At 57.2% G+C, this 13,690-nt stretch overlaps 1 protein-coding gene across 1 annotated transcript in view; it reads left to right on the top strand.

Moving 5' to 3' along the window:
- The window catches only part of WDR27 (WD repeat domain 27), a 109,001-nt gene that overhangs the window by 33,049 nt on the left and 62,262 nt on the right, over positions 1-13,690 (top strand). The window contains 6 exon segments of the mRNA XM_047732035.1: positions 2,172-2,250; positions 3,007-3,079; positions 4,891-4,993; positions 6,218-6,307; positions 9,453-9,574; positions 10,494-10,624. Coding sequence (XP_047587991.1) covers positions 2,172-2,250; positions 3,007-3,079; positions 4,891-4,993; positions 6,218-6,307; positions 9,453-9,574; positions 10,494-10,624 — 598 coding nt within the window.

Below are 13,690 nucleotides of genomic sequence, written 5' to 3'. Positions count from 1 at the left end.
TGTGGCCAGAAGAGCAGTGGTACCTGCGGCTGCTCGTTTGTCGCGGGAGCGATCTTTCCTTGCCCCTCTTTGCCGAAGGGTTTTCAAGCCCATCACAGACATCATGCTGTCGCCCCGTGTGCGGCAGCACGCACTTCTAAGACACGTGCACGTTTGCTCACCTCGTCGTGATGCTATTACGTGGAAACTAGGGCTGATTCTCTGGTGTCTTATGTTAGCCAGCCCATATAAATTATTTCCCACTGTCTCCAAAATTTTTCTCATTGTTTTATTACAAGCATAAAACAAATTCACATGTTGCTTTTTACAAAGAAATGATTTTAAAATTAACTTCTGTTTTAAGATGATCGACTTCATTACATCCCATTTGTTTTCATTGTAATAATCATTGATAATGATTGTTTTTTCCTTCAGTGACCAACCCAGCGTCCTAATCAGCCTTGTTAATAAGCCCCTATTGACCTAATTAAAAGCCAGTAGAACGGTAGCTCTAAGCAATAGCTCAGTCGGTCTGCTTTTATCTCTGTCTCTGGTGAGGGACTCAGCTCCTGGAGGCCGAAGGGCTGGGCGGGCTGGGCAGGCTGGGCCCCACTGCTCGGACCTCCAGGCTCTCTGCTTATGGGGATCCTGTCCCGCCCAAGTGGGCCCCTGTGTCAGCCGTCCCCTCCCTTCTCCGGGAGACCTTCTGACATCCTTGACTGTCGTCCTGAGAAAGACCGTGCAGAGCCCCCGAAGGCCACCCTCACAGGTCCCTGCCCACCAGGTCCCCTGGGGATTGGATCCCCCCCCCCCCCACTCTTCTGACCCTTCCTGCTCTCTCTGCTCCCCCTCCCTCCCGCTGGGTCTGGAGCCGAGAGCACTGCTCAGCCGGAAGTTGGGAAGTCCGCTGCCGTTCCTTATTTAAGTAGCAGCTTCCTCAAGGAATTATCCGTTCCTATGTCCTTGTGTTACTCAGAGTGGAAGTAGTGTTTTACTTTAATGCTTTGGGCATTTATTAAAATAGTATGCATTTACATATTCATGAGCTTTCTTCTAGTAATTTCAAGACTTTCTCCTGATCAAGTATACTAATGCCTCTGTGAGCTCATTTTCTGATCCTGAAAATACTTTCCTGTTGGCTTAATTTTCGTGGAGACTTTTTCTTTCCCTCAACACTGATGTGGAGAGGTTTTCTGGGTCCCCCCTAGGGTGTATTTGTCTCCAGGTGTCCCCTGAGGCACCGGCTACTCGCCCAGGGGGGTGGGGCTCTGCCTTGTGTGAGCCGGAATGTGTCCTCACCTCCTGTCACATACCTGTCTTGTTAACGGTTTGCTCCGTGGCTTCGCTCGGCTTCGGAAGGGAGCACGGTCCAGGTGGTCAGGTTTGAAACAGGGCCAGAAACAGAACGAAATCTGTTTTTTTTTTTTTTAAAAAGAGAACTATTTTAAAAATAACTCAATGTTATTCAATTATCCATTTTTCTAAAGTTATTTTTCTACTCTTGTACAGAATGCTCCTTTTCGATACCAAGTATTAAACGTATGTAAAAATAAATAATTCTGGCAGAATTTTATCTCCTCTGAGAGAATTTTAAGATTTATAAGTATTTGTGGTAAGTTCACACAGTGTCAGAGTTTTTATGGGTCTGCAGTGTTATGGGAGACTAATGTTAAAATAGGATAATAGGTTTTATTGCCATTGTGTTTTAGTGGCTTTTTTTTCTTATTCTGTCTTATGGTAAATAAGAGCATAAATGAGAAATTTGAGTTCACTTATGATCATTGCCATTATTGTTTGGAGAAACAATGGCTTTGCCACAGATTGCTGGAGCGAACTGTTCCTGAGGGTTGATCTGTATCGTCCTGTGGACAGAATTTCACAGACCGGGCGAGGATGTGGGCCTGTGTGGTTACAGCGCGAGCTGACGTGTTCCTCCACAGTATTTGGGATATGTGATAATGAACATACATTCAGTATCAGTTGAGGAACGAGAAAAACACGTTCTTGTTTTCTTACGCTTTTAATGCCCTTGATGTAACCTTCGTTGCTGGTAGTGGTGGGTTTGGTGTCAAGTATGAAGCCTCTGAAGTTTTTAGGTCATAGCCTCGTTCCACTTGTGCACGCTTTCTGTTCTCCAGGCGCTCTGTTCTCGTCATGTTCAACGGCTGCTACCTCTGGCGCTTGTCTTACAGCGGTGCGGAGCGCCGTTAAGGACCGGCCCCTGGTTTTCCACAGCAAAGTGAGGTCGTCTGGGTACGCGTCCACACCGCAGTGAGTAAATGGCTCAGAGGCTGCTCGTGCTGGGACGTGGATGCAGGGTTCAGGATGCCTGAGCCCTCTTCTCCCATCCTCCTGGGGCTGGTGTCCTCCCTTGTCTGTGCCCCAGCCCCTCCTCAGCCCCAGGGGACCTGTGGCTCCTGCGGCAGATGCAGAGCCTGTGGCACTGGCCCGGGGCCAGGCCGCCTCTCCTGCGCCCCCCATCCTGATGGCTCTGGGCACAGCCCGATGCAGAGTGTGCTGCCTGCTCTGGGCAGCTTGGAGGTGGGTGTGGGCTGGGGCTGTGGCTGTGCCCCGTGCAACCCTGAGGCTCAGCACCCTGTGTCCCAGCATCTCTAGGGTCTCGTTTCTTCATCTGAGGAACAGGCCAGTACCAGGCGACTGTTCAGCTACTGCCAATATGTGATAATCCGATTTTATTAAAGGGGGGATTCAGCATGACTTCCCAGTGATGTCGCTTCTGTTTCTGAGTAGGTTCGCAAGTAATGTCCACAAATGCAGCTCAGTTTCTGATGTGAGTCTGTAGCTTCGTTCTCCGGAAGGAGACCGTGTCGCCAGGATGCTTCCGCAGGTGTCTGAGCGGAAGGAGAGTTTTTAGGATGAAAGTAATTGAATGTTCAGAGTATTTCTAGTGTGGGACACAGAAAGCATCAATGTATTTAAATATGTATGTACATTTTGCTGCAAAATACAGGTCTCTTAAGAAGCTTGAACTGTAATCTTTGAGAGTAACCCGGTTTCTTTCCACAGCACGACTGTGTTCTTGCCAAAGACGAACACCCGGAGCAGGGGTGGCCGCTCTTCACCACGGAGCGACGGTCCCTGAGGGTGCGCAGCTCGTTTCCCAAAGTAAATGTGACGGAATTTGGGGAGGCCTTTTGAGTACTTCAGGAGACTTTGTTTCCGGCAGGAGTACGGCCGAGGCCGTGTTTGGGGACGCGTTCTTACTTGGCTGTACGTGGCCTGTGGTCACATTCGGTTCTTCCTTGTTAACCCTTTTTCGGACAGTCTGCTCTCTTTACCACCTTAACAACTTAGGAATTTCAATTTTGGTTAAAATTCTATTTTAGAAAGCATTGTGGTCGGTGAAGGATGCTTCTGGATAAGTTTGTTAGGTAGTAACTGGATGGAAGACCGTGAGCGCTTACAGGGCTGTCGGCCCGAGATGAGCGCGGGGGCCTGGACTTGCTTCCTGTCTAGCGGGCACTGCACCTGCAGGACCTCGGCCAGCCCTGCCGGTCCCCGGGCCCCGTGTGCCTGCACAGGGAGGTGTGGGGGGACCCCCAGGATGCTCCCGGTCGCACACATGGAGGTGTCCACATCTGGACAGAGATTCCGGGCGGTGGTGCTGGCTGAAATGTGACTTGCTCTCGTCCCCGGCACATCTGTGCTTGGGCGGTCACTGGCAGAATGCTGGTTTTACCCCATTTTGTGATGTTTCCTGTGCCCTGAGGCTCTTCCTGCCCTACTCTGCTGCTCCTATCTCAGCATCGATGGCGAGCACGTGACCCCAGCAGGTGCCCTCAGACCCTGTGATACCCAGATTGGTGGTTGGGGACAAAACACAGCACCAAAAGCTATGCTCAACTCTGATCTTCTTGGTGACTTTTTCCTACGAGAGCCCAGCTCTCCAGACGGAACCAGTGGCCTTGGTGCGTTTCTGGCCCGGGGCGGGGGGCATTCCGCTGAGGGGTTTCGGTGAGGGGAGGACCCCAGACAACGTCCTGGGCACAGGCCAGTGTTCCTCTGGGAATGGCTCCTCTGCACACCTACCGAGTTTCACTCCAGAGGGATGGCGCTGCCGGGCTGTGGGGCGGGCTTGCACGGTCAGGCTTTCCAGCTCGTGCGTCCTCCGAAGGTGTGACAAATGTGACTTGTCACCAGTAACTTCGAGCTTTGACAACAACCTCTGCTGTGCGCCTGGCGCCTTTCCATGTTCCCGAAGCACATAGAACACTGTGATGGGTGGCTCTGGACTGAGGTGGAGTGGCTGGTGGGGGCCACGGGGGTGTCAGGCAGGAGTCTGGCCTCCAGTGCCCCGGCTGGCCCCCGTGCTCGTGGCCTTGCTGCTGCTCAGAGGCTGCCAAACCACTTGCTGGAAATGAACCCTGAGGAGACTTTGCCTTAAGTTCCAACTGTCTTCAGTGGGCTGCGCTGCCTGTTCCCCGGTCCTGTGGGACCCGCCCCACCCAGGCCACCCCAGCGCGTGTCCTGGCCGTCGGTCCTTTTCTCCAAGCCATCCGTGGTCTCTTCCACAGACTGGGAATGTGGTCATTTTCATGGCAGATGCAGGCCGTGTGCAGAGGACGTGAGCAATCACTGTCATGACCCACAGAGAGTAGGAAATGGGGAAGGGCAGTGTCTGTCTCGCCAAGTCCTTGCCCAGTTGCCTCAGTGCACGTCACCCATGAGAAACCCTTCACGGTTTGCCCTTAGAGTGCATGTGTTTTGGCTCCCTGGGACGGAAGTGCACTTTGCGGAGCTGCGTCATGGGTTCGCACGCGTTTACGGGCGTTCAGTGGGAGAGAATGAAGTTGCACGGGTGGACGGGGGAGAGGCCAGCATTTCCAACCCCTCGTTTTGTTTCTTATCTCACTCGGAACTCTTGATCTTCATGGTCCTGCTGTTTCTTCAAGTGAGGAGTACCCTCTGGAGCTTTCTGTACCAACCAGAGTCCAGAAGCAGCTTGTCCTCGCGCACGGGCCGCCCGCTGCCGCCACCTGCGTCCAGTACTCAGGTACGCCGCGCCTAGGCTGCCCTCCGCTGTATTTTCAAGGATCTCTGAACTGCCACTGTTCTGTCGTAAATAGAGCTTTAAAAATTCTGGTGGCATGAAGTTCTCTGGCATTGTTGGAGTCTGGATGAAAATCAAAGGTCATGTTGCCCTTGAGTGGCCTGGTGTTTAGGGCCTTCGCGCCGGCTGCCACCACAGCGAGGGAGCTCCTGCGTTTGGAATTAGGGGCTCACCTGGGTTTGTGCCCTGTGTATGACCCTCCCTCTGTAGTGCTGGAGGGAGCTGCAAGGGGGGTGAGGGGCTGGTTTGCGGAGGGTGGAGGAGACCGCTCAGGGCGGGTGAACCTTGATGTCCTCTCTGGTCGCCATCCCTCCTCAGATGGAGCCTTTCCTGCAGGGTCCAGTGCGTCTTGGGCTGCTGGCGGCCGTGTCACTCTCAAGTGCATTGAAATGCCTCTGCCAGAGTCTTCTCTGGTGTTCCTCAGGAGAGGAAGTGGGGAGCAGCTCCTGTCTGGGTGACTCTGTGATCTGAGCTCTGTCTTCAGAAGCACACGCTGTTTCTGGTTTCTAGACTCACCTCGACGTGAGAAGATGTATTTGCCCTCAGTCCAGGTGGCTGGAAGACCACCCCTCAGCATTTTGAGGGCAGTCCTATAGTTTTCACTCCTTCCAACCATGCTGAGTTCCCTGCATTTTTCTGTGAACGTAGCCCACGCATGTTTGAAGGATGTGAGGAGATAAGATACGTGGGTGGTCGGTGAAGTAGCTTCGTGGTGCGAGATAAGAGGTAAGGTCTTATCTCTGCTCCTGTGACTGTGTGATAGGGGTTGGCAATAAGGCTGCAGAATCGTGGGGGCCTCTGGCTTAGTTCTGCCCCGTGTTAGGGGTAGGGTTGGATATTCCTGCGTGGCTGAGCACTGGGTGTCTCTACTGTTGACGGGAGGCAGGGTGCCTTGGGGTCAGGGTTCTCTGGGTTCAGAACCCCGTGCTGACTCTGACTAGCCCTGCGGCTCCTGACTCCCAGATCCTCTCTCTAAAGGACGTCCTGGGTGACGCCACCTGATGGCCCTGCAGAGGGTGGTTGGCCACTGAGCACGTGCTGTTGTAGGATCTCTTATTCTCTGACAAAACGAGCATTGGGTTAGCTGCGATTCTGCATTTACCTGCTGCAAGCGCGACTCCTGGGAGCTCTGACTTTACAGGGATGTCCCTTACCTTGTTTAAGCAGGAGATGGACGGTGGCTCGCCTGCGGCTTAGCCAACCACTTGTCACTGGTCCTCCACGCTGATCTCACTGGGACGCCTACTGTTCCTTCAGGTGTGATGTGTGTTACGTTTGGTTACTGTGAATTGTGGTGAGTCTCCTTGTCTGGGTATGGGTTGCTCTCCTCTCCAAGATCAGACTGGCCTGCAAGGAAGGCTTGCGTGGAGGTTCGGTGAGCTACACAGGTCCTGCTGAGCCGGGCAGAAGGGTGGAACCGGGGGGCCAGGCTGCAGGGAACACAGCTTCTCCAAAGTTCTGTGGGGGCAAAGTCTGATCTTTCTGACATGACTGAAGCACATTTGGAAAATTAGGAGCGTCTGTACACAGGCATTTTTTTTTTAAAGATTTTATTTATTTATTTGACAGAGATCACAAGTAGATAGGCAGAGGGAGAGGAGGAAGCAGGCTCCCCGGTGAGCAGAGAGCCCGATGCGGGACTCGATCCCAGGACCCCGAGATCCTGACCTGAGCCGAAGGCAGAGGCTTAACCCACTGAGCCCCCCATGCATCCCATAAAAACCAATTCTTAAAAAAGGGCGACCTTGAGTGAGAACATGTTGCTTCCTGTGTTAGGTCTCTGGCTGCTGTTGCCGTCCTGCGTTCCTTCTCCGTGGCATGGGGCCACACATCTCAGGCAAGGCCCTGGCCCCAGGGAAGGAGAGGACTTGGATGTGTCTCGTTCCTGTTCCTTCTGTTCCTGAGGTTTTTCACCCCAGTGTGCACGCCGCAGGGGCACCTGCCGTCCGAGGTGGGAGGCCGCTGGTGTGGCTGGGTGGGCAGGCAGGGCGTGCAGCAGGGGAGCCGAGCTGAGGGGAGGAAGGACGAGCCCAGCCCGGGTCCCTGCTGGGCACGCCGGCCTGCTCGAACCGGGGTCCCTTTGCCAGGCCTTGAGGTCAGAGCTGCTGTGTGCAGGGCGGAGCGGGGAGCAGTTCGTGTGGGTTCCCGGTGTTCTCATTCACGGTCAACCCTGTCCCTGCCCTCCCGGCTCACGCCCCGGCAGGGTCGCCCTCACAGTTTGGTGACGAGAGCACGTCGGCCGTCCTTGGTAACTCCGTGGACCTTGTGTGGGCGCCCGGGCTTGGAACACGAGTGAGCAGGGAGGGATGGGAGGAGGAGGGTGTCCCCGCTCTGCCGTGGATGACCGCTTCATTGGCTGAATGGTGGTGACTTCGCTGCGCGTGTCCCTCTGACGTGCGGGTCGTCGGCCTCGCCGCTGCCCAGTGAGGTGGTGCCGGTCCGCGCTGCGCTCTGCGGCGTGGAGGAAAGGCCGAGAGCTTGTGGGCTCTCAGACACACTGACCGTCCGTGAAACCTCCCAGGTGCCGTTCCTGGGACAGTGACCACGTGGTGGCCCTGTCCCAGGCAGCTGTGGGCGCCACAGGGCCTAGGTCCTTCTGGGTAAAGCTCAGAACGGACGCCAGAGGGCAGCAGAGCTGTGTCGGGGTCTCGACCACTGTGGGCTTGGTCCCGCACAGCACTCAGCGCTCTCCCCGGCTGGCTCTCCCGGGCTGGTGCAGCTCGGTCTCTTCTGCGGGTCTCCAGACGCAGCGTGACTGTCCTTGCGGGGCGCTGGCTTCTGTGAGCGGTCAGGCGTAGGCTGCTGCAGCCAGAGGCTGGCGAGTTCCCGGCCAGACGTGGGGGCCGCAGAGAAAGGCGGCTTCGCCGTGGCGCTGGGGTGGCTGGGCCTGTCCCGTGTGCCCTGTGTGGCACAGCGCTGTCCAGAGTCCCCAGCTGTGCCGTGGCTGGGGCACTTGCACCCCAGCCTGTCCTCTCAGCCCCTCTCTGGTGCAGAAAGCCCAAAGTTTCATGTCCCCAATGGCCTGTGTCTGCCTTTCCGTGGGCACCTCTGCTTCTCCGAGCAGCAGGTGGCAGCAGCCTCGGGACCCCTGGGAGATCGCCTCCTGGCTAGTGACCCGTCCACGTGGCCTCTGACGGAGGCGGGATGCAGAGTTGGTCTGCGTGAGCGAAGGCAGGTGCCTAGTGAGAAGGAGCAAGGCTGGTGGGGCGCTGGCGAAGGGGTTGTGGGTCCGGCTCCCACAGGGGCGCATCTGCGTGCTCCCTTCCACGTCCTCAGGACTGCGTGGACTGCTGGGCAGCATGGAGCTGAGGCCCATGGGGACAGGGAACCCACTTGCAAGGACAGGCTGTCCCACTGACCCCGTGTGCGATGGGGTAGTTGACAGACTGCGTTGGGTGCCCAGCCCCCAGCAACGCACACGCCCTTGAACCGAAGGAGACGGGCCCGTCCCCGGGCGCTTAGGGATCTGACGTCCTGTTGGATGGACTGGAGGAGGGGTCACATCCGGAGGCGTGCTTTCGCTGTCTGCCAGGCCAGGGCCAGTGGTGGCGGCAGCAGAGGTCATGGGGTCATAACAGCTCAAAGGACAGACCACGGTTGGCATGGTGGAGCTTCTCTCCAGGGGTCTCGAGAGGGAGTGAGAAGTGAGTAACCAGGGAGTTCTCGAGCCCCTGGAGGGGTTCCTTCTCATCTCACGCCTGCACGTCCCCGTCTGGTGCCAACGCCACTGTGGGGTGCGACCCTCGCCCTGTCGCTGGCAGGCGGCCTGTGGGCGGCCGTCCCAGCGCTGAGCTCCGCCGCGGCCCGGGGCCCAGACCCCGACAGCCCTACAGTCATCTGACCGCCTGTGGCCGCGCTCAGCAAGTCCGCTGACCTTCTCCACCAGCGTCACGGGAATGACGCTCCTTGAAGACGCGTTACTGGGAAGCCTGCAGCTTTTGGAACATCTTGTGATGCTAACGTCTGTGTGTTTCTGCAGCTTATGCTCTTTTTTTTTTTTTTTAAGATTTTATTTATGTATTGACAGAGATCACAAGTAGGCAGAGAGGCAGGCAGTGGGGGGGGAGCAGGCTCCCCGCCGAGCATGGAGCTCGATGCGGGGCTCGATCCCAGGACCCTGAGACCATGACCTGAGCGGAAGGCAGAGGCTCAACCCACGGAGCCCCCCAGGCGCCCCTGCAGCTTATGCGATTTTAAAGACACGTGACTCTGAGTGCGTTTTAAACATATGCTTTTTACTCAGCCTTTAAATGGAGTGGAATTCACCTCCTTGGGCTTCGGTGTCCCTGGTGCCACCAGAGCTCGGAAGTGCCCCCAGCCCTGTGCTCTGTTGGACGTCTGGTGGGACTGTGCTCTGCCAGACGGTGGTCCTAGCAGCCCCCTTGTCTCTGACCTCTGTTAGGTCACGACGGGCCGGTGAGCACCGTGTGCTGGAGCATGGACGGCAGGTGGCTGCTGTTTGCTTCCCGGGACGGGACGCTGCCGCTGTGGTCGCTCCGCCGGGCGGAACACGTGTTGTGTGTGGTAACGTTCTGGGCTTCACTGGCCAGCCCTGTGGTCCCCAGACCGGTGGTCCCAGAGGCACGCTGGCACCGTCTCAGGGCCCCAGGCTTGTACCCTCTCCGGGAGTGTGGGATGCGGGGTGAGAGGGTTGCTGTGGTGCACCCACCGTGCTCGCTGACTCAGCACTTTCACGTGTGTGTGTGTGTGTGTGTGTGTGGTGTACACTTGTGACCGCCATGCACACACACGGGCATGTGTACACTTGGACGTGTGCACAGTTACCCGTGAGTGTTCGCACTTAGAGGAGACCATTTGGAGACCATAGGAGCGGCGAGAAGGGCCAGTGGTGATGATGTTGCGGCTGAGACAGGGAGGGGAGGGGATCCTGGGGCCGTGTCCCCACGAGTCCGAGCAGGGCTGGTGAGCGGCAGGTTCTCAGAGCTGGGGTTACCGTGGGCTCCCTACGGGTCTCAGTGGGAAAGGGGGACTCACCTCCAGGAAGACCAGCAGGAAGGGAAGCCGTCAGAGCGGGGGCTCCAGCCCGAGGTGTGTGGGAGCAACTGCAAGGGCACGGGTCTGCTTCGTCGCCGTGGATGCTGTTGTTTCCCACGCGTGACACTGGGGGTTCTGAAGGACACACCTGAGGGCTGACGCCTCAGAGCTGTGTCCCACGGTTAGAATTTGTCCTTAGCAAGCTCCAGCACTGACTATGTCACTGCTAAGTATCAACTTTGTTTTAAAGTTTTTAAGTAGCTGGGATTCAAATACTCGTTACAGGAACATTTAGTCACGTGACATCTTTCAGAAGTGGTCAGAGGAAGACACCCGGGTGAACTAGTGTCTACGTCCGGAGTGGGTGTGTGGGTTGGTGGGAAACCGTCTCCGCGTGTCTGTCCTCTGCCTCTGTTACGGTGGCTGTGATTCCCGATTTCTGTTCCAGGGCGGGGACATGTTTTCCAAGCCCGTTGGGTCCGCACAGTTTTACTACCTGGACGCTTTCATCTTGTCTTCTGGCCCCGAGCTCCAGCTCCTCAGGCACCACATCGACGACAGCAAGGACGAGATCCGCAGGTGTGCGGCCGGCTCTTCTGTCCCTGCCCCTGTGCGCGGGAGGCCGTGGCTCATGCTGGGGCAGGTGGTGTTGCACCAGACTGAGTCGCCTCACCGCAGGCTGCTGGGAGAGCTGAGCGGCGGGCTTGTCCCTCCTCGGAGCTCGTCAGTGCTGCGTGCGGGGGCCTCGGTGTGACCAGAAGCTCCGGGCTTCGGAACGTGGAGCTCTTGGCTTGGCTCCGCACTGTCTCCGATTGATGTTACGCGGGACGATTCCTGCTGTGTTTGTAGTGAAGCTACACCATGAACCGTTTCCTGCACACACACACACTAAATGCACAGATCAAACATGTTCGCACCTCCCTGTGCAAGTACTAACACTTGTTTTGCTTTCAGACTCTTTAAAGGAATAAAGCACTGGAGGGCTATTCCGCGGCCTGCCTTCCCCGGCCGGCTCCTGCCCCTTCTTTCCTGTCTTTTTCCTACTGTGGCAAGTGAAGCTGCCGTGCGTCACCATGCACGTTACCCATTTCTCTTCACCGGGTCCCTGTGCTGCACTCCCAGCCCCAGGACCTGTATGTCATCATCCCTTTCCCACCCGTCCCCCACCGCCCCCCCTCCGCCAGCCACCGGGTCGTTCTCTGTAAGGATGAAGCTTTGCTGTTCTGTCCCTGGTGTTCTTTGTTTCTTAGATCCCATGTGTAAGTGAGGTCGTGGGGCATCTGCTTTTCTCTTACTTTGCTTAGCGTCCCACTGTCCAGGCCCATCCTTGCTGCACGCGGCAAGGTCTCCCCTCTCTGATGTCTGAGTCGTGTTCCTCGGGGCGTAGGTGTGGCTCATCTTCATCCACTCATCTGCCCCGGGACACCTGGCTGCTTCCAGTCTTGGCTGTTGTAACTTTCCTCTTGTCGAGATTGCCGTGTTTGCTCCCGAGCCCGCAGCACACCTGTCACCGTAATCCGAATTCTGTTTCTGAGATTTAACCACACTTGTCAGTTTGACTTAAGTCTCTTTGCAGCAGCTGTTAGGAAATTTTATGCAACAAGAACGTGCTGCGGCTTCCTCTCCCGTCCTCTTGTTGCCGGAGATCAGCTTCTTCCGACTCACCCTTGCGCTCGAACCAGTGCGGTGCTGGATGCCTTGTGCCCGTGTGCACATGGGCTCTGGGGGGGTGATTTCACTCTGATCTGATCTGCTCTGCCAGCAGCGAGCTGTGTGTGGCACACACAGTGAGGGCACGTTTTGTCTTTCTCTGGAGGCTGTCTGTCCTCCCCTCTCTGCAGGGGATGCCGTCCTCCTTCCTGTAACTAAGCAGCTGACTGTGGTGCTTCACTCAGCCTGGACTGGAGCCGTCTGGAGGGAGGAGGCTCACAGGCTTGAGGACTGTGTGCTGTTCTGTTCTGCTGCTCTCACTGTATGATTCCAAGGTGGCAGCTGTGGCTGCAGGCATCACAGCCATGTTCTTACAGGAGCACGATGGGGGAGTCCGTGCCAAAGCCAGCAGGCTGCAGACCCTGGGAGCATCCCAGGCCTTTGGGGCTGGGACTTGTCTCAGGAACTCGTGGGCAGGGATGATTGGGTTTATAGACTGGCGGTTGCTGGAGACTTCCCTCTTCCATCAGGGCGTCGGTGGTCTTACCGTGGGGTGTATGAGTTTGAACAGGCTCGCACTTCTGGAGTTTGAGCTCAGGGTCTGTCTCGTGTCACTGTGGGTTCTTTTTCACTCCAGTTGCTTGTGCCTGTCGGGAGACCTGTGGGCAAGTTTTTGGCTTAGTAGCCTTGTTAGGTAGCTTTTCAGCTGCGGAGGAGTTGCACACCTGGCAGGTGCCCCGGATCTCAGCTGGGAGGTTCGCCGCCTCCTGGGTCAGCCGCTTGGCTAAGAGCTGTGCGCTGAGGCCAGGATGGGTTTGGCTCAGGTGTGGTGTATCCACGGGTCACAGCTGCCTGTGAGCCGGGCGCGGGCGGCGTGGCCCGCAGACGGCAGAGAGTGCTGTGGGCTCCCTGCCGCATTTCCCCCGCAGCTCCTGGCCCCTGGGCTCTCGAGGCTGTGGCGTGTCGTTCTGTGTCTGCCCCTTCCTGGCCTGAGTCTGGGGCAGGTTAGGGTCTGAGTGTTATGAGCCGGGTGTTTCTGACGTCTTCACGGTTTTGATAGTGCGGTTCCCTGGAAGGAAGTACTGTGTTTGCAGACTGCCTGCTTCCAGTCCAGCAGTCAGAGCTGCGGCGCGGGGACGGCCTTCATGCCTCAGTCCTTCCGCGCCGGCCTCCCACGCACTCGCGGGGTTCCTTGTGAACCGGGGGACCCTCCAGTGTGGTCGTGTGTGGCCCGGACAGCCTCACCGCCTCTGTCTGGGGAGACACGCACGGAGCTTGCTTGAGAAGGGCCCTTCCCAGGCCTGCTGCTCGCCTGGGCTGTGGCTGCTTTCCCGCTTCAGCGCCAGCGTCCACCGGGGCGGGTGACTCTCGGGAACCGGCCAGGAGGCGGCTTCAAACGATGGGACGCCAGACCTCACACGGCCGCAGGCATGAGCGCCCCTCAGCCCCGCTGTCTGCTCCTCGGGCAGGGCTCCGGCTGGCCCCTCAGTGTGCCGTCACCCCTCTCGTGGAGCAGAGCCTCCCCGCCCACCCGCGTGGCCTGCTCTGCCACAGCAGTACGTGGGCCTTAAATGTGGACGGTCCCTTCCCTGTTCCCACCCCCCCCAACGCCACCTGATTTCAGACACGTGTGTTCTCCCTTGGCTCACAGGATCTTTCTGACATGCCTCTCCTGGTCTGTGGTGTCTGCAGAGCTTTCCCACGACCCTCCCCATGAAGCAGTGGCTTTCTACCCCATTCACCACCGACTGTATGATCCCGTGCATTTTTTCAGCAGGGATGCGCAGTGATTTGTGGGATCTTTGTGTCGTCACTGGGCTTCCTGTCAAACCTCTCCTGTGACTCTGTTTGCCCTTGAGTCTGTGTGGCTGACCCCTGCATATGTGTTGGCCCCAGGACCTGCTCCCTGAGTCACTGTCCCTGTGCCTAGCCTGCATATATGGCCTCGGGCCCCGATGCAGCTCTCACCGCCTTGTGGAAGGTACAGGCTGATGG

This window comes from Lutra lutra, chromosome 6, assembly GCF_902655055.1.
Source record: "Lutra lutra chromosome 6, mLutLut1.2, whole genome shotgun sequence".
NCBI classification, from domain to species: domain Eukaryota; kingdom Metazoa; phylum Chordata; class Mammalia; order Carnivora; family Mustelidae; genus Lutra; species Lutra lutra.
This window is presented reverse-complemented; position numbering and strand designations above follow the sequence as displayed.